This window comes from Cynoglossus semilaevis, chromosome 11 (assembly GCF_000523025.1).
Source record: "Cynoglossus semilaevis isolate Cse_v1.0 chromosome 11, Cse_v1.0, whole genome shotgun sequence".
In the NCBI taxonomy this organism is placed as follows: domain Eukaryota; kingdom Metazoa; phylum Chordata; class Actinopteri; order Pleuronectiformes; family Cynoglossidae; genus Cynoglossus; species Cynoglossus semilaevis.
In genome coordinates, this window is record NC_024317.1 from 6,255,569 (window position 1) to 6,277,686 (window position 22,118).

Below are 22,118 nucleotides of genomic sequence, written 5' to 3' on the forward strand. Positions count from 1 at the left end.
CCTTGTGCTGAAATGCCATTGTACCAGAGAATCTGTGACGTGTCAGCAACTGGGCAGGAGAGCTGCCAACTTATCATGCTTCATCTGGAAACAAGCTGAGATTAAATTTTAAAGCATCCAGAACGTGGAACTTGTCCCCGACGTGCTCCTAAAAGTGTGTCATTTTGGAGACGTTGGAGGACGACAACCTTCAGAAACAAGTTCTGTGTTAAAATGATCGGATGTCACTCTGCACTGTATCTGCAGCTGGCCAAGGTTGGGAGTCACATATTCACCGAGAAGAACTTTAAAAAGAGACGGATCTGTGAAGTGTGCAAGCACAACATCATCAACCCAGGAGCTTTCTGCAAAGGTGAGTCTATGTCAGGACAGACATCAGGCCGTAGACCTAACAGAGATGCTGTCCATCTGATCTTCTCAGTTTAATCCCATCTTCCTCTCTCTCCTGTTCACAGAGTGCAAGGTTTCCATTCACAAGAGCTGTCAACCCAAGGTAGGTCAACCTGACTCCTCCCCCTTTGTCCTGAGCAAAGTGTGCTCCTGCTACACAACATTAATTAATGCAGTGTTTTTAAACCTTGGGGTCGTGGCCCCACATAGTGTTGTCTGAAATGTTTAATAATATTAGTAAGTAAAATGAGCTGTTAAAAAATAATTTTTCAACTAATTATTATTCTTTTATAAAGTGTGATTAAAAACCCAACACACACAGTTTGTTTATGCTGTGTTTCTATTTAGTAATGTCTCCATAATTCATGATTAATCCACAGCTGGCCTGTGATTAATCAGATTAAACATTTTTAATCATTTCCCATCCCCACCAATAACCATCGTGAGTGAAGTCACCGTGTGTTCTGACCTAAATGTCCGCTCTAATGAAGGGGTCAGCCCTGTACTACAGCCAAGTTGCTAAGAGTAATTCAGTCATGTGGTAACATGGCATAGCAAGGTTTCTCAATAGTGACTACAGTGTACACACACACACACACACACACACACACACACAGACGGAACTTCTACGGGACATTATCCTACATTTGTTTTTAATGTCTTGAAAAAATATATAAAACTTGTTTTAAGTATTTACCCTATATATTTGGAAACGTTTTCTAAAATGGCATTTATGAATATTAAAGCCCAATTCGGAGGGTTATCTTAATAATTTTATTATTTTAATTGCTAATAATGACTGCATTTTTATGGTAGTTTTTGGTAAATTTGTGAAGTTGTATCAGCTTTTATTTTTTATTTTTTTTATATGGTAAATTTGTGAAGTTGTATCAGCTTTAGTTGTTTTCTTATACGTTTTTTCTTGACTTTAAGCCTCAGCTCCAATCGCATGTTGTATTTAGGAGGTGTGGGGTGAAGTGTGTCTCCTCCTCTGTCTGCCTCCTTCACTGTGCACACACACACTGTCACTGTAATAGTGCATCTCTGGGCACCACCAGCTGTTGTGCCTTAGCAGCACACATTAAAAAGAGGATTATTATTTTTGTCATACCCGTCCCTGCGGTCTCCTCAGTGACAGCCCAAAACAGCTCTCAGCGGCTGCAGCTGAATCAGGTGCCCTGTCTGTGAGGGGACATCATCATCACATGGGACTATGATCAATGTGGACAGGAGAAGACTGAGTGGATAAATATAGAAAATAACAAGAGTGCCGTAGATGCCTTCCAGTTGGAGATCGCAGAGAGGACGCATATAAGTGGGCAGCAGCTGGGGAGCCTGTGTGTGTGTGCGTGTGTGTGTGTGTAATCTGGCCATTTGGGTTATTCATAAATGGGGGGGGGGCTAAGCTGCAGTCTTTCATGTCATGCTATCTCTGTTCTGTCTGTCACTCAACGTATCTGCTCATAAATGTCAAATTATTATTTCATTTTTTAACTTTGTTAGTTTGTCTTAATTTAACTTAAAATTTATTACAATATTACAATACAATTAACAGTTTATTTCATAATTTGATCATCTTACATAATGTAGTAACTTTAAACTATAACTTTTCCAGTGTTTTCCACATATGGATTTATTTTTTTCATTTTACATAATCTAATGTACATTTTCATTAAAGAGTAATCCTGCAGAATTAAGTAATTTCCAAAATCTCTAGGACTGTAGGTTGAAGAAGGTTACTTCAACATGGTTAAAATCTTAACTATATATATACATATATAAACTGTATATATACATATATAAATATATATATATATATATATTCACATTAAAAAAAGCTGTGTGATATTGCCCAGCTTTGTTTTTTAACATGTTTAATGTTGCTGTTGTCAGTTTGTGTTGCTATGATCTCAATATATTCTAGAACAAATTAGATTAATTTATCATAATGTTTATCAACTTCTAGTATTGCTATCCTTAGAGGCCAAATTAAATAACAGGAACGTTGGTGTGAGTGATTGAAAAAGATGTTTCTCTTGTTTAGCTTGTCTTTTTTAATTGCCTCATCTGTGTGTTTTTCTGTTGTAATCACTGTAGCTCACAGACCAATGTCATCATGTCAGGCCACACTGCTCACTGAGTCTCCATGCACAGTATTGATGTTTGTGTGTTAGTTAGTGCACGTGACACAGTTTCACTGGCCAATGTACTGTAAATGTCCACGTATGTCACAGACAGGAGTGAGAGGGCAGGGGTAGTGTGCATGTGCTGCTGCCACAGTGGGTTTGGGTGTGTGTGTGTGTGTGTGTCATGATGTGAGGGAGAGAGCTAAAGTGACTCAGTGAGTGAGAGTAAGCACAGAGAGCGAGAGGCAGGGTTAGGAAGGGAGGTGGAGGGAGGTGGAGTATCACACTCTTCAGACAGGACTGCTGAGAGGCAGAGGAACTCACCACTGAAGCTGCTTCTTTAGAGGTAAAAAACAAACAAAACAAACAACAACATGATCTGCTTTCTATCTTCACGTGACGCTATGCTTTGCTTCATTCATAGATAAACAGCGTGTCTATTTATTTTCCACTAAGCTGCTACAGTATAAGATGTCCATACACTGGTCCACAGTGTTTTGCTCTGTTGAGGCGGCGTGTGTTTGTGTGGATGTAGCTCTGTTAAAGCTCCGACCAGGAGGGTCTTGAGTTCCTCAGTAAATTGCTGACTAGAAAAACATGTCAGAATGAATTTATAACATGTACATGTTGTTCAGACAGCGGTGGTCCGCACTGTGTAGCAGGTTATAACTGTTAGACCTTAACAACCATGAACATGTGTACAACTCAGACTGGGGCAGTTACATTAACTGTATTAGCTCTCTCTCTCTCTCTCTCTCTCTCTCAGCGCTGTGCAGACATGTATCTGTGTGTACATGTGTGCCGTGTATACTACATCATCCCTGAACAAAGGGGAACCTGACAGAAACACAGACCCACTCAGTTTTTCTGTGGCATCATGATGGATGTAAATGCTTTGTGTCTGAAAAAACAGATGGTCAGTGTCGTCTGCTCACACACCAGCTGTTGGGCTTTTGTTTTATGCTGAGTTATGAATTGATACAGCGATAAGGAGGATGTGAAGAGGGGTGATGGTGATGTCGACATCCTCAGTGTGGCTGAAACAAAACAAAAAAAAGCTTTCTGCAGAAAGTTTCCAGAATTTCCCGTAGGAAACTTTTTTTTATGTTGATATCCAAATAGGATCTGCATATTAAAATTAAACTGTTTCAGTTGGACCATGGATGGGTTAGAATGTGCCACTTCCTGTCTGGCAGTATTTCAAGACTTTTTTTTTTTCATTTGTCCCTTTCCAGTCAGTTCTGGACGGTCTGTCCTGTGGGGGGTGAAGGGGGGAGTTACTGCAGATCAATGTTTAGGGTGCAACAGAGGAATCAAGAGAGTTATTTCTGTCACATACTGTGTTTATTACTGCTGTGGTGTTGATTTATCCAGATTGTTAATTCAAATGTATTGGTTTATACACACACTCTCTTACACACATACACTGTTTTTGTGTTTTGTGAGTTCAGTTTACAAAGCATTATTGCATTCTGTGACCCCTTAACCTCAACTATCACAAATATACTCCTAATCCCTATCCATGCCCCATATCTAATCTGACCTTAATTCCAAAATACCCTCTCACCCGGAGAGGACCTGCAATCACAACCATAATGTTTTTCCAAAAATGATAAATCCCAACAAGTATGGCTTTATCCGAAGTACTTCAATACAAGTTACAATTCATGTCATTAACTTGTTCATTAATCAAAAACTGTAAATGTTAAAAGTGTGGTTTGCTATTTGGAAAAAATACTTTTCAGTTAAAAACAGGAATTATCACAAGAACCAACAAATCAACAGAACCAACAATGAGATTAAAAACAAGGATAAGTTTCATGATAAGCTATGATCATCTTCACGCATAATGTAATGTCACTTCCTGTGTTCAGGGGGCGCACATGAGAACATGGAATATAGAAATATTGCACATAAAGAAAATTACAATGTCCTGTAAAAAGAAGATAGAAAACAGTAAATGTTTTGACAGTAAATGTCACTCTGACACACAGATAGAAAATTCAAAGAATTGAATTCATTTGACCTGCTGCACCAACAATTACTCCACGTCCACAAAGTGGGGGCCGCCTGCTAATCTGGGAACCGTTGTGCCGTATTAGTGAAACATGCTGCCGCTGGATGAAAGCCAAGTAGATTTGTGAGATGACTGACGGATAACAAATATAATGAAGGAGCCCTTAAGTGTGGTCTAAAATAAGGAGCTTCATCAAAATAGCTATAACAATCTGACCAGCGATCAGGCGGCATGTTCAGCTGTTGACATCTCTGTCTCACTGCCTTCAGGCCTCTCTTTGTCTCTTGTCATTTCTGTGTCCGCCTTTTCCCTCTAAAATCTGTAAAACTGTCTCCACAGACATTGAACTCTTGGTCTGTGGCCTTGTCAGTGCTTCCTTTCACCAAAGTGACTCACCCTCACTCTGAGCGGTTTTTATCTGAATGGTCTCTGCCATGTGCTGTTGTTTATTTAGGAAGAACAGATTCTTGCATCTGATGATAGGAATGATTATTATCACGCTCCGGTCAGGAGGGAGATCAGTGAGTGGGCAGGAAGGAGGGGTGGGAGGAGGCAGCAGGAGGTAGGAAACGGCTAATAGAGGGATCAAAGATGGAGAACGAAAAGACGGGAGGAAGGAGTGATAAAGACAATCCCATAAAGACACGAGGGAGAAGGGACATTGGCCTTTCATCCTCAGACATAATTACAAGTACAGCTATCTTCTGCTGTGATGGTGGGTTTTTTTAAACTGTATCCCATAATAGTGTTTCTGTATTAAGTTGTACCAAGTCTTTGTTGGACAGTGGAATAGAACATTTTATTCAGCTCTTATAGTTTGGACTGGGAAAGCTTACTCATTTATCCCTCTACACTGTGTGATGTCAGCTCTGAGCTGTCAGAATAAGAGTCCCTCCTTCTCGGTGACACACCAGCGCATGTGTCTCGAATGCTCAAATTCACTTTCCACGTCTTTGGAACTGACTCTGCTCTGTTCTGCTCTGGCACGTCTCTCTGTTGAATCTCCTTCTCGTTGGAAAGTAGTGACAATTCAGGATGGTGGAGACATTTTTAATTCTGCCACCGCCTATGTGTCATGGTGGAAAGTAGCAATGAGAGAACTCCATGAGCTAAATATAGTTGTAGCTCTAAAGGTGTATTTATGGTTCTTATGTCAGGTTTACAGTTGAGCTACAAGTGCACAGCATGAACAGTGTCATTCATTCATTCATTTTCTACTGTGAGGAACCATAAAGGAAGCGGATGTAAAAAGTTTGTATCTGATTTTTTTGGATTCCGTACAGCTCCTCCATCCACCACCGGACCGGCATACAGAAACGTTTTTGTGTGTAAATATTTGTATTCAGGATAGTGTATACAGCATTCCCAGGAACTTGTAAAAAAAACTGCTTAGTTTCTACAGTTGTATTCTTCTCAAGTAATACGTATGAGTTTTCATCCAAATCTAAGACTCATTCAAAGGTTAAAGTAAAAACACAGAGTCACTGCAGAATCTTTGAAGAACAAACCGGTTCAGAGTCCAGTCCCCTGTAAGTCAGTGAGCAACAGACTGCTGTCAGTGGCTCTGTCAGTGGCTGATCAACAAGACAAACTGAACCAGATGGCCTGGTCTGCTGCACATGAAGACCCCGAGGCTCAGAGAACGGCCAGGAAAAACACACCTTTACACCCAGCCTGTATGTGGTTGTGTGTGTAAACTTCAGCTGACCAGCAGTGACATCCTGTTGACTCTGCTGTCTCTCACTGCTCATTAAATGCTGCACTTCTACTGTGTACGTGTATGTGTTCTGTCTTTATCAGACAGAATACATGTACAGATGAACTGTAGTTGTGGGGACATTTTTCAGATCATCACTCAGTGAAAGGATAAATTGAGGTCGAAGGAGTTAGGATTAGAGTTAGGGTAAGGATTGAGATCAGATTTGTGGTTGTAACAGTTAAGGTTAGGGTAAGAGGCTGGGAAATAATGACATCAATGAGAAGTGGTCACATCTTACAAGTGTGTGTGTATGTGTGTGTGTGGTCTAGCTTAAAGATGTCCTTCTGGGGACATTTTATGGAAGGCTTTTTCAATAGTAAATGTAATTAGTTTCTGAGGACCATTACTGGCATTTTCACTGATATTCTTAGAACCATTAGTTGATAAAGTTGACCCAAAGTCTGTCCTGATGAGGTGAAGCTGATGTTAATCCTACGATGAAGCTGTACTGTATATATTACAGTGGAGAAAAAAAGGTTAGGATAAGATATGCACTGAATTGTGCTGTGGTAAGATATGAGGATGTTGTTATAAGTGTGTTTAAGTATTTAACTTGTCAGGAGAAGAGTTCTATCTGATGTAGCAGAACCTAAATCTAACTCTGTACATGGAGAGACATGCAAATTGGTAGGATGTTGTGCAGAATGATGAAAAAAAAAGCTGCTCATCCCAGGCAAGAAACACTAAGTAAATCCTCCACAGACTAACTCAATAATACATGAGCCCTGTTAGAACTGTACACTGGCTGAAGTCTGCACGACATAATTAAAAAGAAATGCATCAGTAGAGCAGCTCTACAGTTTATATTGCTCTTTTCAATTCCAGTGAATCCATTTCCTCCTCCTTTCTTTTACGACTCTTTTACGGATCACATGTCCATCCTGTGTTTACAATCTCTACTGTGTTTACAATGAAGTCGGTGACTGTTAAACAAGAAGTCACCAACTGATATCTTAAGAAGAATTCTCCGTCTTCTTTTGCCTGTTAAATACAGCGTTAAGTGAATTCCTACATATTTTCATTTTTTGAATACAAATTCCTTTTCTCTATAATATACTTGAATACCTTCAAAGATGTCCGTCTCTGTTCATACCCAGTACTTCTACACCGCTGCTGCCTTGGACGCTTCTCTACTCGGATCGTTATGATTGTCTGACATTTGACTTGTTAACCTGCAGCCTGACACCTGTCAACACCAGAAAGGGTTAAAAGCCTCGTAGGAAATCTTAGCTGTCACTCATCCTCACAGGTCAAGTCAAAGGTTAAAGGGCAACAGTGTGCAACACATCAAGGTGTTCAACCAGAGCCTATGTGTTCTACTGAGTTTGCTAGTTCACTTTTACCAAAGTTAAAGGTTTTACGTCTCCTGAACTGTCACTTTCTACTGGCTCATCACAACAGGGAAATAAACATTTTCATCATAATAAACAATTCGTAACGCAAACCTTCTGGGGTTTAAGTGAATATAAAAGACTGTGTTGTCTGTTGCTAACCTCAGCTTCCCTCTGTCTGTATACACCGTGTGTGTTTGTGGTCTTGGCAAATTAGCGTTGGCTGGCCAACAGATCTGAAGGACTGCAGGCCACATGTGTCCTTGACTCAACTACATCCATCTTTTCCAAACTTGCTCTTCTTCTTGAGGCACAGAGAAAACGCAATCAATCACTTTAATTGAGTGTCCCTTTGTACGATCCTCTCTGCTTCTTCTGTCAGTGGTTCAATAAGTCAGCGAGAGATGGAGTGGTTTTTTGTTTTGTTTTTTCAAACGTCACTTTAATGTCATTAAGATCTTTTCACGCAGGCAAGCAGGTGCATGTCAGGATCTGACAATTCAAACCTCTTCTCTTGTAAATAAAAACAGTTGCAGTAGAAGAACTTTAAAATGGCTTTTAATCTCCTCTTCATCAGATCTTCACATTCCATTCTTTTTTTTTTTTGGCTCATTCTTGGAGATGAACCAAGGAGCAATAAATCCAACACATGGTTTCTCACGTGCTTGTTCATTCTAACTCTGTTGTTTGTGTTTCCATATGTTTTTTATTATATTATATGTTTATATTTAACATGGTTTCTCACGTGCTTGTTCATTCCAACTCTGTTGTTTGTGTTTCCATAAGTTTATATTTGTGTTAGTGTGTACAGTGTCTGTTGTGTGAAAATAACCACATGCTATTCTTCTGTCAGGTGAGCCCTGCCTGCACACCGTCTTCAGATCTGGTAAGTTTTTTTTACAACTTTTATAAAATATAGACAAATACTTTATTTCATGTGATGCTCTAGAAGATACCATATTACACTCTTCTAGAGAGCTTCAACCAAATCCATGTCATTTAAGAAGAGAGGCTCCTTACCAAGGTGGGTGCAAAACACACTCGAAACATAAATTCAACATCATGGACATAAATGTTGAAAGAATGAACTCCTTGGAATGTCCAGGAGCAGAAGTGCAGAGCAAGTGATGGAGCACGTGATGGAGCATCACTACGACTTTGACCTCACCTACATCACAGAGCGGATCATCTCGGTGTTCTTCCTGCCAGACCTGGAGGAACAGCGGTACCGTAGAAACCTACAGGAAGTGGCCTCCATGCTCAAATCCAAGCACCAAGACAAGTATCTGGTTTGTACTATACACTAAAAGTAGTGATTATATAAATGTGCAATATAATCTCTACTCTTACCCTGATGTACTTTTACTAGTCACTCATTCTTCTATTACACTATTGTGTGTTTAATATAATATAATTATTATAATATAGTATATGTATATACTTTTTCAACAAATAATGATTTTAATACTTTAACAGACAATATATAAATAAAAAATAAAAGCACAAAACTCAATTCTAATTTCAACTGTATTATCTCATGTATTTATAGCAATTCAAATAACATCCCATTTTTAGAAATAAATAGTATGACTTTACTATTGACCTCTCATCAGTTACACCAGAGGCAGATTTACCACCCAGTTGTAAAGTATTTTCTTTTAATAAGATTTTTTTCCCCATAAAAACTGTGGATATTGATTGTTTTGAAGTTCTGTAAGTGGATTTTATTCCCACTCTTCTCTGTGAGAGTGGGAAAAAATGATGAGCTGCTCGACAGATCTGGAGTCAGGCCGGTCATCTCTGGCTCAGAGCTCTTTCAGCTTCAGAAACAGTGTCTTCCCTTGGCCTCTGCACACAAAGATTCCTCCAAACTCCCTCAGTCTTTTCACAACATTATTAACTGCAGATGGTGACAACCCTAAGTTCATTGCCATTGGTTGCACAAAGAATTCTTTAAATTGCCAACAGTTCGCTTGTGAAATTCTGCTCAGAGTTTTGAGCCAGGAGAGTTCCATGCTTGGATCCAAGTGTTTAGTGGATCTTCCTCTTATACCTAAACCTGACGTTCTAAACCTGGTACCACTTTACCTGCTAATTCATTAATAAACTTTTTTTTTTTTTGACGGCAACCTATTTTTTATTATATGAAATATTTTTATAGAAATATATTTTAAATGAAATTAATGAAAATGTTATATTTTTAATATATTATCTAACAATGTAGAATTGTGCACTTTTATTTTACATGAGCCATGTTCAATGTCTTCTGCTAGTTTCAATGTTTTTTTTTTTTTACCACTGCAGCTACTGAACCTATCAGAGAAGAGACATGACATCACCAGACTTAACCAAAAGGTACAATTATGTATATTGTCTAGCTATATTCAGTTTATGATAACAACTTAATAAAAGCAATAAATGTAAAAAAACAGGATGACTAATATTTTCCCATGCCACACAGGTGCAGGACTTTGGCTGGCCTGATCTTCATGCTCCTCCTTTGGACAGGATCTGTGCCATCTGTAAAGCAATGGAGACCTGGCTGACCTCTGACCCCAGCAATGTAGTGGTCCTCCATTGCAAGGTAAGTGAACGCACAGCTGATTTGTACATTTGTACGTTTTGAAGTAATTCACTGAAATAACCAGCATCACACTAACTGTGATCGTGCTCTGACAGGGAAACAAAGGGAAGACGGGGGTCATTGTAGCAGCGTACATGCACTACAGCAAGATATCTGCTGGGTAATCTGCCTCACGTTCACCTCATCTACTGATGCCTTTATGAATGGAGTTCAAGAAAGTTCCTATTTGTGCTCCATTCTCATTACCTGCTGCTTGTGTCCACAGAGCAGACCAGGCTCTCACCACCCTGGCCATGAGGAAGTTCTGTGAAGACAAAGTCTCCTCTTCAGTGCAGCCTTCTCAGAACAGGTCAGAGGTCATCACTTCCCTCTCTCTCACAGATCAGATGTCACCTCAGCACTTTTGTCGTCAACGTCTTCATTTTCTCCCACTTATTTTCTCAGGTACATCTACTACTTCAGTGGCCTGCTCTCAGGTACCATCAAAATGAACAGCAGCCCTATGTTCCTCCACCAGATCCTTATTCCTTCATTACCAAACTTCCAAACCGGAGGAGGTCAGCTAGACACAATTTAATGTAAAGACATTTTTGACAAAGCAAATCTCTGTTGCTTTACTCCTTTACTTCTTTGTGCATTTGCAGGTTTCTATCCCTTTCTGAAAATCTACCAGTCTCTTCAGCTGGTCTACACATCAGGTGTATAGTAAGTAGAAAATCCCACTTGTCCAGTTCTGGTCTGGCTTTCAGATCACCTCCTGTGGGCACACATCCTGGTTTCACTGTTGCTGTGACAGATGTTGTCTATGCAGGCCGCAGTCTGTGTTTGGGTGTAACGCTGGTCTGTGTTTATATTCACGTCGTTATTGTTTGGTAGTGTTTTACTGAACAGAGACATGTTACTGACTGGTTTTATGTCTGTTTTTATTCTGTGTATGTCCAGTGATCCCCAGAGCTCCAGAGCGAGGAAGCTGTGTGTGACCATGGAGCCAGCACTATTGTTAAAGGGTGACATTATGGTGAGAGAAAAAAGTTTTTTGGGGACGTTTTATCCGTAATCACACAATAACTGCAGTGCACCAACCAATCTGCTGCTTTACCTTCACATCTGACTGTTAGTCTCTGAAAAACTGCCTTTACTTTATCTCTTAACCTATGATTCTGTGAAGTTGAATAAAAAACTACAGAATTGCCTGTCGCTGTGGTTTCTCGGCAGGTGAAATGCTTTCACCGGAGGAGTCGAGCTGCAGAGAGGGAAGTGATTTTCAGAGTACAGTTTCACACTTGCACAGTGCACGGAGCCCAGCTGTGGTTCGGCAAGACTGAACTGGACCAGGCCAGCTCAGGTATACGAACACAGGCTGAGTAGAATGTTAGGAAATGCACACACTGAGTAGCACTTACTCTGCAGACTGAATAAACAACCGCAGACCCTCAGAACTCTGTTTACAGATCCATTTATAATTTAAAAGCCTCTTATTCCTTTAGTCCATTTGTTTCTATTTTAAAACAAATAGAAAACGACAGTGTCATGTCCCAGAAGACAGAATGTGGTTTATGTAGGTAACACGGGAGACAAAAGCCTCAAAATAAATGCTCTAAGTGCTGCATGCGCTTTAATGGTGTTCTGCGTAGACACACACACGATTTACAACATCTTTTCTTTGTAGTGCTGTGCCGTGGTAGCTTCAGTCTTTGTTAATCTAAATAATCCCCTTGGTTCCATTTCCTTTTTTCCATTTTCCAAATAATTTATAAACAGTCACTTTTACAGATCAGAAGTAATGATACATTTGATTTATTCGACTTGGAACTTTAGTTGAAGTGTGGAAATTTTAGTTTGCCTTCTTCTTTCCTTTTTTTTTTTTGTAGATGACAGATTTCCTCCAGATGCTACTGTGGAGTTTGTCTTCTCCAACTGTCCGGAAAAAATGAAAGGTAAGTTCTGTCATGTGTCTGTCATACACTGTACAACTTTAACAGTGGTTTATGTGACAATACTAGCTTCCTACAAAAAATAAACAGATCCCATTTTTTGCATTAGTTAATAGTGTGTAATCATTTGGATTTAAAGGCAAAATCAGAAATTTTAGAGACATTTTGAGCTCCAAAACAATTTGTTAAAAGTCTTTCATGTGCATTCTGTCTTCCAAGGTCGAGAATATCGCAAGAACGACCCCTCTATCAAAGTGGACTACAACACCGCGGACGCTGTGATCAGATGGGATTCTTATGAGAACTTTAACCTGCATCATCAAGACAGCATGGAGAGTAAGGAGAAAAACACAAACAGAGAAACACCCTGTTTTTAATTCACTTGTACTATTAAACATCATATCAAATCTTTTTTCTCATTAGATATCGCTCACACGAGAGGCCCTCTGGACGGCAGTCTATACGCCCAGGTGAGGAAAAGACGTCCTGGTTCCACCGCCGCAGCTGCATCTCCTAACGGATGCCTCACTAGCAGCCCAACAGTGAAGCCCCAGACTCACAGTCAGCCCGTGACTCCGACCTACTCCAGTTATTCCAGTCGCTCCTCGCTGCCTGTGGATCATTTACACAGGAGCACTAACTGTCCAGAGATAGATTCAAAGAATGCAGATGAGGAGGAAAGAAGAAGAGAGAAGGCAAAAGGAAAAGAAAAAGACAGAGAGACTGCCATCTTAGACGACGTCAACCCTCTAACTGGTTTAAGGCGAGAGCACTCGTGTTGCGGTCGAGTAAGTGCGAAGTGCGGTGAGGGGGGCTGGGAGAGGGAGCGAGGTTCCTGTCTCTCTAATGGTCACTGTCTGGCACAATGTAACAGCAGCAAAAAGAATCCAAAAAGTCAGACTCTGCCTGCTCTGCTACCAAAATCTGTGTCTCCGTCACTGAATTCAGCTCAAATGGACTTCTGCCATCGCCACAGTGCCCATCCTTTACCAGAGTTACCATGGGAACGTCCAGCTCCACCACCGCCACAGCCATGTCTCCACAGGCCTTACTATCCTTATTCTGCCCCAGAACATCCACACCCACACAGTCTCTCCCTCCCAATGTCCAACAGACTCTGCAGCGGGGAAGAGTGTCAATTCTTCCATTATACCAACCACAGTCCGTCCTCTCACCTCTCCCATCCATCACTGCCCACTAGTCCCTACAGGGAAATGTTCTTCAGCTCTCCAACACAGTCCCCTGGTTGCCCTTGTAGGGAGTGCAGCAGCAGGAGAGAGCACCACTTGGACTCAGTCAGAACATTCCAAGCACTACGCCCAGACCAAACAGAGAACCCACAATGGTGTCAAGGAGCAGGAGTACAACAAACAAGAGAGGCACCTCCACTCTGGGAGAGTGAAAATCCATGGGACACAGTGAGAGAGACAGATTTCTGGCAGTGTAAATCTGCCGCGCCTTCTTTCCGGGGCTTCCACCCCTCTCTGGGTCAGAGTCCAAACCAGGAGCAACCTAGAATTGCCATTGCACCTCACCAGAGCTACCATACTCCCCAGTCTGTAGTGGATGTACGGGACGGAGCCAGCAGTGGGTACCACACTCCTCCACCCCGACACTCCTGCCCCTGCGCCCCTTATCAGGCCTCCCCATCAGAGAGCCATGAGAGCCGAGGGTATGCCTCAGGATACCAGTCTGAATCAGCATCACCTCTGCTGGCCAGCAGTCCATCTCCTGGGAGAGGCAAACTGCCAGAGACCCCCTCCAGGTCCAGTGAACAGCATCATGAAGGTGAATGTTGAAAATTCATCTATATTAGTTTGGATTATTCATCTTTTATAAATGCACATATAAGAAGAAGAGTTTACCGCCAGTGATGAGTTTTAAATTGACACAAATATTCAAATCTAATTCCATTTTGTGTCATTTTGTTTTACTCTTCAAAGTGAGAAAAGCAAAAGAAGTTGTGGAGGATAACATCTCTCAGGGTTCAGAGAATAAGTCCGATTCCAACGGCCCGTCCAGCACACCAGGACTGGACTCCGATCATGATTACACACTGATTGGTGGCAGCAGTCCCACACACACAGAAGACAGGTTGGTGTTGTCATTTTAGATTTTCTAATCCTGACAATTAAACTAGAGTTGTTTGAAGTACAGGATTAATTGTAAAATGAATCAGATTTTTAACACATGTTGATGGTTGAACTAATACACAGTTCATCATTTACACACTCGCTCCAAGAAAGGGTTTTTATTTCACAGAAGCAGCTAGAGCTTAAAATACCAGGTTCAATTTCACACCTTTTTCCATGTTATTAATTCCATCAGATTAGTCACAAAGTCATTGAATTATGAAAATATGTAGATCATTTTCATATTTTGTCATATTTTCACTACAGCGTTGCAGCTGACAGCCCTCCTCAAAGCCAGGAAACGTCCGTGCAACCAGAGCCCACAACAAGTAGCAACCAAAGCACTCTAGCACCAACAAACATACAGACTCAGGTCTTCAGCTCACCACCAAACACCACCACACAGCCACTAAATCAACAGAGTTTGAGTCCTGACAAAACCAGCGGTGCAGCCAGGACCACAGGGGGTGCAGAGCGATCTCAACAGTCACATTCTTCCAGTTATGTTCCCATCATCATCCCTCCTGTCCAAATGCAGCTCAATGGTTCAGCCCTAGCCTGCGATACGTCACCAGAGTCAAGCAGCAGTGTGACCCTAAACACCACCATCAGTCTCACTTCCAGCCCTGCAACCACTTCACCGAATTCCCCAATTAGCTCTCCAGAGCCTCACTCTCCTCCCCAGTGCTCCTCATTATCCACAGACACAGCAGGGCACAGACTAACTCCAGACAGAGACAGCTCAGCTGACAAGCCTCCATCACCCGTACCAGATGGTTATAACACACCCACCTTTCCCCTAGCCTCCTATTATTACCAGTTACTGAATGTGCCTCACGTGCCATACACGGGCTACACAGCCGTCACCATCCCTGCCATACAGCCACCTCTCCCAGAGAAAAAACGCCTTTCCTCCTCAGCCGGGTCCTTGAATGGACATAACACTCTTCAGAGAGTCAGCTCGGCTCCTTCCCCGACACCCCACGTTACCTTCTCTACGGCTATTGGGACGCAGAGACGAGGGTCCGCACAAGCAAACTACAAGGACAAAGCAGATGTTAGGGTAAATTCCAAGTTTGTCCAGGATAGCTCCAAGTACTGGTACAAGCCTGGCATCTCCAGAGACCAAGGTAAGGATCGTATTGATTATTGTGAGTAGCTGTCACTGATACTTGAGTCAATGATACTTGGATGTGTTTGTTCCAACAGCTATAGCTGTGCTAAAGGACAAAGAACCCGGAACTTTCCTCATCAGAGACAGTAATTCTTTCCAGGGAGCCTACGGTCTGGCCCTTAAAGTGGCCACTCCTCCTCCCAGTGCCAGTGCCTGTGGCCTTAAAGGTATTTGATTCCCCTTTTTTTTACTTTCAATACATATTTACATATTTAAAATATCATATAAATACATATTTACATATTTAAAATATCAGAATATATTTTTGTAGAAGATATTTGTCAACATTTTAAATTTAAACTGTTTGATCTAATTTTGTCCCATAGCAAATGGACATTTTTTGCTGGGATTTTGGTGCTTTAAAAATCACCTTTACATACAATAATTGCAGTTGCATCATTTCTTCCCATAATCTCTTCTCCCCTCCACTTCTTTTTACCTAGTGGATCCTCTGGAACAGCTAGTGAGACACTTCCTCATTGAGACTGGTCCACAGGGAGTGAAGATCAAGGGCTGTCAGAACGAGTCCTACTTCGGTCAGTGACATTGTAGACACAACTGTCATTTTCCTCCAGTCCCTTATTTAAGACTTTAAGTCTGTCTTGTTTGACAATATATATATTTCATTTGTATCTCCTGCTGCCACAGGAAGTTTGTCTGCTCTGGTGTACCAGCATTCAATCACTCCCATCTCTCTACCCTGTGCTCTTCGGATCCCGGAAAAAGGTGATGTTTTACCGTTAAATCAAAAGTCTAACTCTGGAAATACACCTTTTCTATTGCTGTAAAAAAACAAAAATGTTTTAAAAACATGGTTAGGACTGTTAATAATTGAGATGGTGCTATAGTGTAACTGAAGACTTCAATCTTTCAGATCTAGTTGGGGAGCTACAAGAGGTGCAGAGTTCAACAAGCACCAGCACTGCAGCTGATCTCCTCAAACAAGGAGCAGGTACGTAGTGATTATCTTTATCCATATCCCTTTTTATCCTTGCTGCATATGAAAGTGAGCATCGTTTTCTTTAGTATTAATATGTATTTGTATAGGGCACATTTTAGACTTTAGATAATATCATTATATAAACAAGGACATTAAGTGAATAATTGAATTGGATAATTAAATACATACTGTATAGTATGCTCCCCAAGTTGAAAACCTTATGGTTATTAGACTTAAGTGAACGATATGTAGCTAAATAGCATTTTTCTAAATTAAGTTCTATCCAATTAAATTTGACTTAGAACTTTTTGTACTTACCCTTGTTTAAAGCAAGTGATGGTATGGAGTTCTGCTTAGTGACCAACAGGGAGTGCTATAACCTCATGCAACACGTTCTCTCCTTTCACTCAGCCATAAACGAATTTACATATCGTCGTCGTTTGTTTTTCATAAACCAGCCTGTAACGTGCTCTACCTGAACTCTGTGGAAACGGAATCTCTCACGGGACCTGAGGCTGTTTCCAAAGCAACCAAATGCACTTTGTCTCTAAATCCACGTCCGGTGGCAACAGTGGTCCACTTCAAAGTGTCTTCTCAGGGCATCACTCTAACAGACAACAAACGAAGGTGTGAACTGGACACTGTACCTGTAACTGTTTCCACACTGGTTGACTTGTTTAAATTTGATTTTTTTTTTTTGCAATTTGCTAAAAGAAAAATTAAAGTATATTCAAATTTTGTCTCTCTGTATGCAGGTTGTTTTTCAGGAGACACTATCCACTCAGCAGTGTCACATTTAGCAGTCTTGACCCTCAAGACAAGAGGTGCGTGTGGGGGAAAAAGGTTTCATTTTGAGGAAGTCGGAGAGCAAAACCTTCACCAAGGAGTTAGCAGGGATCAAATTCTCTTATAATTATATAATAAAAGTAATTATTTATTCCAATAAAATAACAAATAATGTATGCAGTCATCTTTGGAAGACTTGCTTCCCAAGGTTTGAAAAACTGAAGTAATTGTGTTTATTTTTAAAATATTTAAATTTAAATAAGCAATTTAAATCTTATAACATTAAATGTTTGGTGAAAAACTGCAACTCCTTGGTGAAGCTAATTAAACTGTACATGTGCCTGAACATGTGCTAGTACTAGTCATGTGAGTATTATTCAATGTTTGCTTGCTGCTACTGCACACTGTACCTTTCTCTCTTTTTTCCACTTATATTCTAAGAATATAAGACTTTGATTCTGTAATTTTGACTTGACTGCTGTTTCAAGTTGCAACAATTAGTGGATTAATCAATGGCCGATGGACAGCTTCACGAGACAACAACCTGTTGTTTTAAGTGAGATTTTATCAAATGTGCATATTTATTATAATTGGCTTTGAAAATAGTTGTTTGTCGCATCTCTACTGCTGTTCTTTACTCTTGATGCTAATGTGGCGTTGCTAATTGTTGCCTAGTTGTGTAAAACAGTCTTCACGTCCTTGTTACTCATGCCTTCCTCCATGTTGTCTCTGTTTGTCTACCCGTGCTTCAGGTGGGCTAATTCTGATAGCGCATCATGCAAGTAAGTTCTTGTGTCAATTTTTGTTCGTCCTTCCTCGACGTGTCACTCATGGTGACTTCTGCATCGCATGGCCATTTAATGACGAAGCTTTCTATCAAAGTCAAACATCATTTGTCAGACAATTCTATTTTAAAGTACTTACTCTCAAGTCCTTCCTCCACAGAATGTTTGGCTTTGTGGCCCGGAGAACAGGCAGTGCTACAGAAAACGTCTGTCACCTGTTTGCAGAGATGGACCCGGAGCAGCCGGCTGTGGCCATCGTCAACTTCATCAACAAAGTCATGCTGGGACCACAGCTCCGTAGATAAGATCAGACTGACTGGAGAACTGGAAACCTTTGGAAGAGAAAATGGGAGATTATTTTTGTCATGTGTGATTATGTATGTGTGTGCACGCACAACTGTTTTTGTTTGCACTCTCTTTTTTTACATCACTGTGTTGATGTGTGTGGCTGTGTCTAAAAGAGATTTTGTTTCTGTTCATAGACCGTGTATTAAAAGTCTCCCGGTTGTAAAATAATCCCCAGACTTGCAGTTTAACCGGCGCCATGTCAGTTGTGTTAATGTCAATGTCAGAAATGTCCCTTGCAACCATGCTTTAATAGGACAGAATGAACAATCAGTTCATGTTTTTGACTCATATGTTCTGGAGTTTGTTGGACATTATTCTCAATTAGATTACAATTTATATAACTGACATTGCGATTTTTAAATGACGACGACCAGAAACGCAGATAAAAGCATGCAATGTCCTCAGGAAACTGTGTAATAAAGTTACAGACCAAATGAGGAGGCTTGTTCTCCCATAAACTCACCATTCATAATCACTATTTGGACCTAAGAACTTATTGCCTTGGTTACATCGACTTCAAAATGTAGTGGTGTAAGTCTGAAAGAACTACGAGAGACGGTAGAACATCAAACATCAAAACATGATTTTAAAATCTAATTAGTTTTCATTAACCCTCAGAAATGAACAAGTTTAAAAATACGAACCTAACGTTCAATTTCTATCCAAACTTGAATGGAAACCTGTTAAAATTTTTGAAGCAACGCCCGAGGTTCTTGATTTAGTAACATCAGATTTTTTTTCTTTTCTCAAAACTGGAAAAACAATTGAAAGGAACTCGATTTTAGTCCTGAAATGATGCAGGTTGTTACCCGGTGCTACACAAACACTGCTAGTAGATCTGTTCGAACCTAAATGTTGACCTATAGCTTTGTCAAAGATTGTGTTTTCAACTTGTCTTTGGACTTTTTTTTCTTACTTGTATGGTCTTGTTTATGTATATGAGATGCCAAAGACCAGTATTGGTAGCAATTGCCTAAAGATTTATAAAGTTTATTTGGGGATATTGTTACATTTTGGAGGTCCAGTTTATAACACTTAGGAGGATTTAATGCAAGTTTTTACTCTAAATGCCTTAAATCATTTCTACAAGTGTATGATACTTCAAAATGAACATTGAAGAGTTTTTGGAGCCTTTATAAAAAGCTTTCATGTTTACTATAAAACTTGTTAAGGATATTTCTACAGCAGCTGAAGAAGGCAAAAGTGTCAGTGTAGGTGTTTTGTGTTTAAAAAAAAATCACTTTCTGAGCACATATAACAAAATAAGTTTTGTTTTGTTTTGTTTTTTGTTTTTGTTTTGTTTTTTTGTGAAGTCTAAGATAAGGACACCATACAGTAGTTTTGATGAGGCCCACTTTGGAATGCACAGTTTAAACAATAGAAGTCATTGTTTCTTTTATACTGAATCTGTAAACATGACAGTCTACTAATTACACATTTTAAAGTGTCTTTTTTATTAAGCATGTCAGAAAAAATAATAATATGATCAAAATGGCCAGTAATATCACAATCAGGGGAACGAATGGACAGGAAATATCTCTGTGTCTACGTCACATGTCAGGCTTGGGTGACAGTGTTCCAGAAAGTCTTTGTTTGGAAAAGAATTGGAATGAGGTATTTTATAAGTGAATACGTGGGGTGTTGGGTCAAGCAAGTGTTTAAGGCAAAAGGGGTTGTGTATTTTGAATACGTAGATGATGACGATAAGTATTTTTTATTGAAGGGACTACAGATGTAGTAATAGACTGAAGAGCCACAAAGGCCATAACTGAAACTACTACCAAAAGTATTTTTGTACTTTCATTGGAGTACTGAGGTAGTGTAACGCTAAACTGTATTGGTTAAGAAGAGTAAGATGATTCAACATTAATCCAATTTAAGGACAAAGAAGCAGCTAAAGAAAGATAGACCTTAAACAGTGAACTGTTTCAAGGTTAGAACAGGACCTGATTTTAGACTTTTTTTTAAATCTATTTGAGTTAACTGTCTGAAAGTAATAACAGCATGAAATTACTCAAATAATTGCAACGATGTTCTATTATTCTATTTGTGTGTTTTTATAAAGCCAAGACAGTATTTAGATAACATTTGAATAATTGTATTTTTTTCACATTGGGTTTTTATGTACAAAAAGTAATATATTTTAAGCTGTGGACTGTTTATGAGAGAATACACCAGATTTGTCAAGTTTGACACAAAAAGGCAATAAAATCAGGTAAAACTGCTATATGTCTCTTTGTTGTAATAATCTCCCGCTTCTATTTAACGTTAGTTCAAGTAAATCGCACATTTTTTAGGTGTAATGTGTCTAAGATAATTAGTATAACCCCTATACAACGGGTAAAAGGATGAGGTCCCACCGAGATTTGAACTCGGATCGCTGGATTCAAAGTCCAGAGTGCTAACCATTACACCATGGGACCGTCGAGAACGGAGGCCTGATTGTGTGTACTTTATACGGTGTATTTGCCCCGCTTCCTCTGAAGAATTTTATATATAGTATTGAACACTCCAGAACTGCTCAACGACTTTCAATTAATCGACATTTGTAGCACATTATTCTCTTAAATAAACCTTTCACTCCATATAATGTTCGTTTATGAAGCTAACCATCTGTGCTAGCACATTACGATGTTTCAACATTTTGTGCCTTGGGACTACGAAAAGCGTTTCGTTTACAAATGATCCGTTCGGGGAAATTGTGTATTTAATTCGGCTTTTTCTAAATAAGCGTTTCGCCTCTCGATTTACTACTTTTATTTGAAATATCCGCAGTGTAACTCTCTTTGTTCCCGCGACGTCACGCTTGGTGTTTGTAAAAACATTTTTAAAAACCGTAGACTAAAAAGCCATGTCCTCAACTTTACATATAAATACGCGTAACTGACTTTATTTAATTAAATCTATGTCGTGACAGGCACGAAGTTTTTTTAAGTTACAATTGCATTTAGTACAATTACTTTAGGTAAGGTTGGATTTGTTGTACCCTCGTTTAACCAGACGGGGGTAGTAGAGAAATTCTAATGAACTACGCCACATGCAAGTCCACACGTTGCACTTCCCTGGAAGCAGCAACCACAGAAAGCAGCTCAGTGTGATTGTAAGGTTAAGGATTTCTGCTCTTGGATTATGTCCTGAGGGATTGTAACAAAAGAAAAGAAAAAAATCTTTAGTCCTTTAAGTAAATATTTAGAAAAGACAAAGGTATTCTAACAATGCTCTCCAATTACAGCACCAGTATAGGGCAGATGGATTTGTTTATTTGGAGAAAATATACAGAGGATACCATTTGTTGAGTAGTAAGTTGTTTTATGCTTCCTTAAAAGAATTACAATATAAATCAAAGCAGATCTAAAAAGTATACAATATACACCTGTTTACTTTAAGGTGGTGATGATCCTCAGTGCCCCACAGGGGGTTCTGGGATGGAACTACACTGTTTAGATCACCTGCTGTACTGCTTTCCAGTCCGAGCTGCTGCAGCTTGGACACCACACGGTGATGCAGCTGCTATGAATCCTGTCTGTTCAGCACATGTGAATGTTGCTAAGGATCTGTGGAACCACGCTGGGCTCCTGTGTTATCATGACCCTCAACTGCCGACCCAAAAGGAATTAAAACTGCAGACATGCCCTAAGTTAAAAGATACTGATAGTTTTGACAGAGAGTTCACCTTAACCACTCACATTCCAGAGTGTGACCTCTATGTGCTGTGACAGCAGTGACTGTGATGCCATTGGAATACATTTATCTTTAGTATAGTAACAATACTCTGTTCTTAGTTTAATTTAATTCTAAATTTTCGTATTGCC

The 22,118-nt window shown here is 39.9% G+C and overlaps 1 protein-coding gene and 1 non-coding gene across 2 annotated transcripts in view; one reads left to right on the forward strand and one right to left on the reverse strand.

The window, feature by feature from the left end:
* Nucleotides 1–20,531, forward strand: part of LOC103386110 (tensin-2) — a 28,908-nt gene extending 8,377 nt beyond the window's left edge. Inside the window, exons 2-27 of the mRNA XM_008320230.3 lie at nucleotides 247–352; nucleotides 456–493; nucleotides 8,477–8,509; nucleotides 8,598–8,647; nucleotides 8,729–8,912; nucleotides 9,928–9,978; nucleotides 10,085–10,207; nucleotides 10,303–10,367; nucleotides 10,473–10,556; nucleotides 10,652–10,764; nucleotides 10,852–10,912; nucleotides 11,150–11,225; nucleotides 11,423–11,552; nucleotides 12,079–12,144; nucleotides 12,361–12,477; nucleotides 12,565–13,929; nucleotides 14,085–14,235; nucleotides 14,541–15,403; nucleotides 15,483–15,614; nucleotides 15,891–15,983; nucleotides 16,096–16,173; nucleotides 16,322–16,399; nucleotides 16,846–17,014; nucleotides 17,143–17,211; nucleotides 17,926–17,955; nucleotides 18,119–20,531. Coding sequence (XP_008318452.1) covers nucleotides 247–352; nucleotides 456–493; nucleotides 8,477–8,509; nucleotides 8,598–8,647; nucleotides 8,729–8,912; nucleotides 9,928–9,978; nucleotides 10,085–10,207; nucleotides 10,303–10,367; nucleotides 10,473–10,556; nucleotides 10,652–10,764; nucleotides 10,852–10,912; nucleotides 11,150–11,225; nucleotides 11,423–11,552; nucleotides 12,079–12,144; nucleotides 12,361–12,477; nucleotides 12,565–13,929; nucleotides 14,085–14,235; nucleotides 14,541–15,403; nucleotides 15,483–15,614; nucleotides 15,891–15,983; nucleotides 16,096–16,173; nucleotides 16,322–16,399; nucleotides 16,846–17,014; nucleotides 17,143–17,211; nucleotides 17,926–17,955; nucleotides 18,119–18,263 — 4,470 coding nt within the window. The 3' untranslated portion in view covers nucleotides 18,264–20,531. The remainder of the gene's footprint in view (nucleotides 1–246; nucleotides 353–455; nucleotides 494–8,476; nucleotides 8,510–8,597; nucleotides 8,648–8,728; nucleotides 8,913–9,927; nucleotides 9,979–10,084; nucleotides 10,208–10,302; nucleotides 10,368–10,472; nucleotides 10,557–10,651; nucleotides 10,765–10,851; nucleotides 10,913–11,149; nucleotides 11,226–11,422; nucleotides 11,553–12,078; nucleotides 12,145–12,360; nucleotides 12,478–12,564; nucleotides 13,930–14,084; nucleotides 14,236–14,540; nucleotides 15,404–15,482; nucleotides 15,615–15,890; nucleotides 15,984–16,095; nucleotides 16,174–16,321; nucleotides 16,400–16,845; nucleotides 17,015–17,142; nucleotides 17,212–17,925; nucleotides 17,956–18,118) is intronic.
* A 126-nt stretch (nucleotides 20,532–20,657) lies between these two features.
* trnaq-uug (transfer RNA glutamine (anticodon UUG)) lies at nucleotides 20,658–20,729 on the reverse strand. Its single transcript has one exon. It is a non-coding gene; the product is annotated as a tRNA-Gln (tRNA).
* Nucleotides 20,730–22,118: the final 1,389 nt, after the last annotated feature.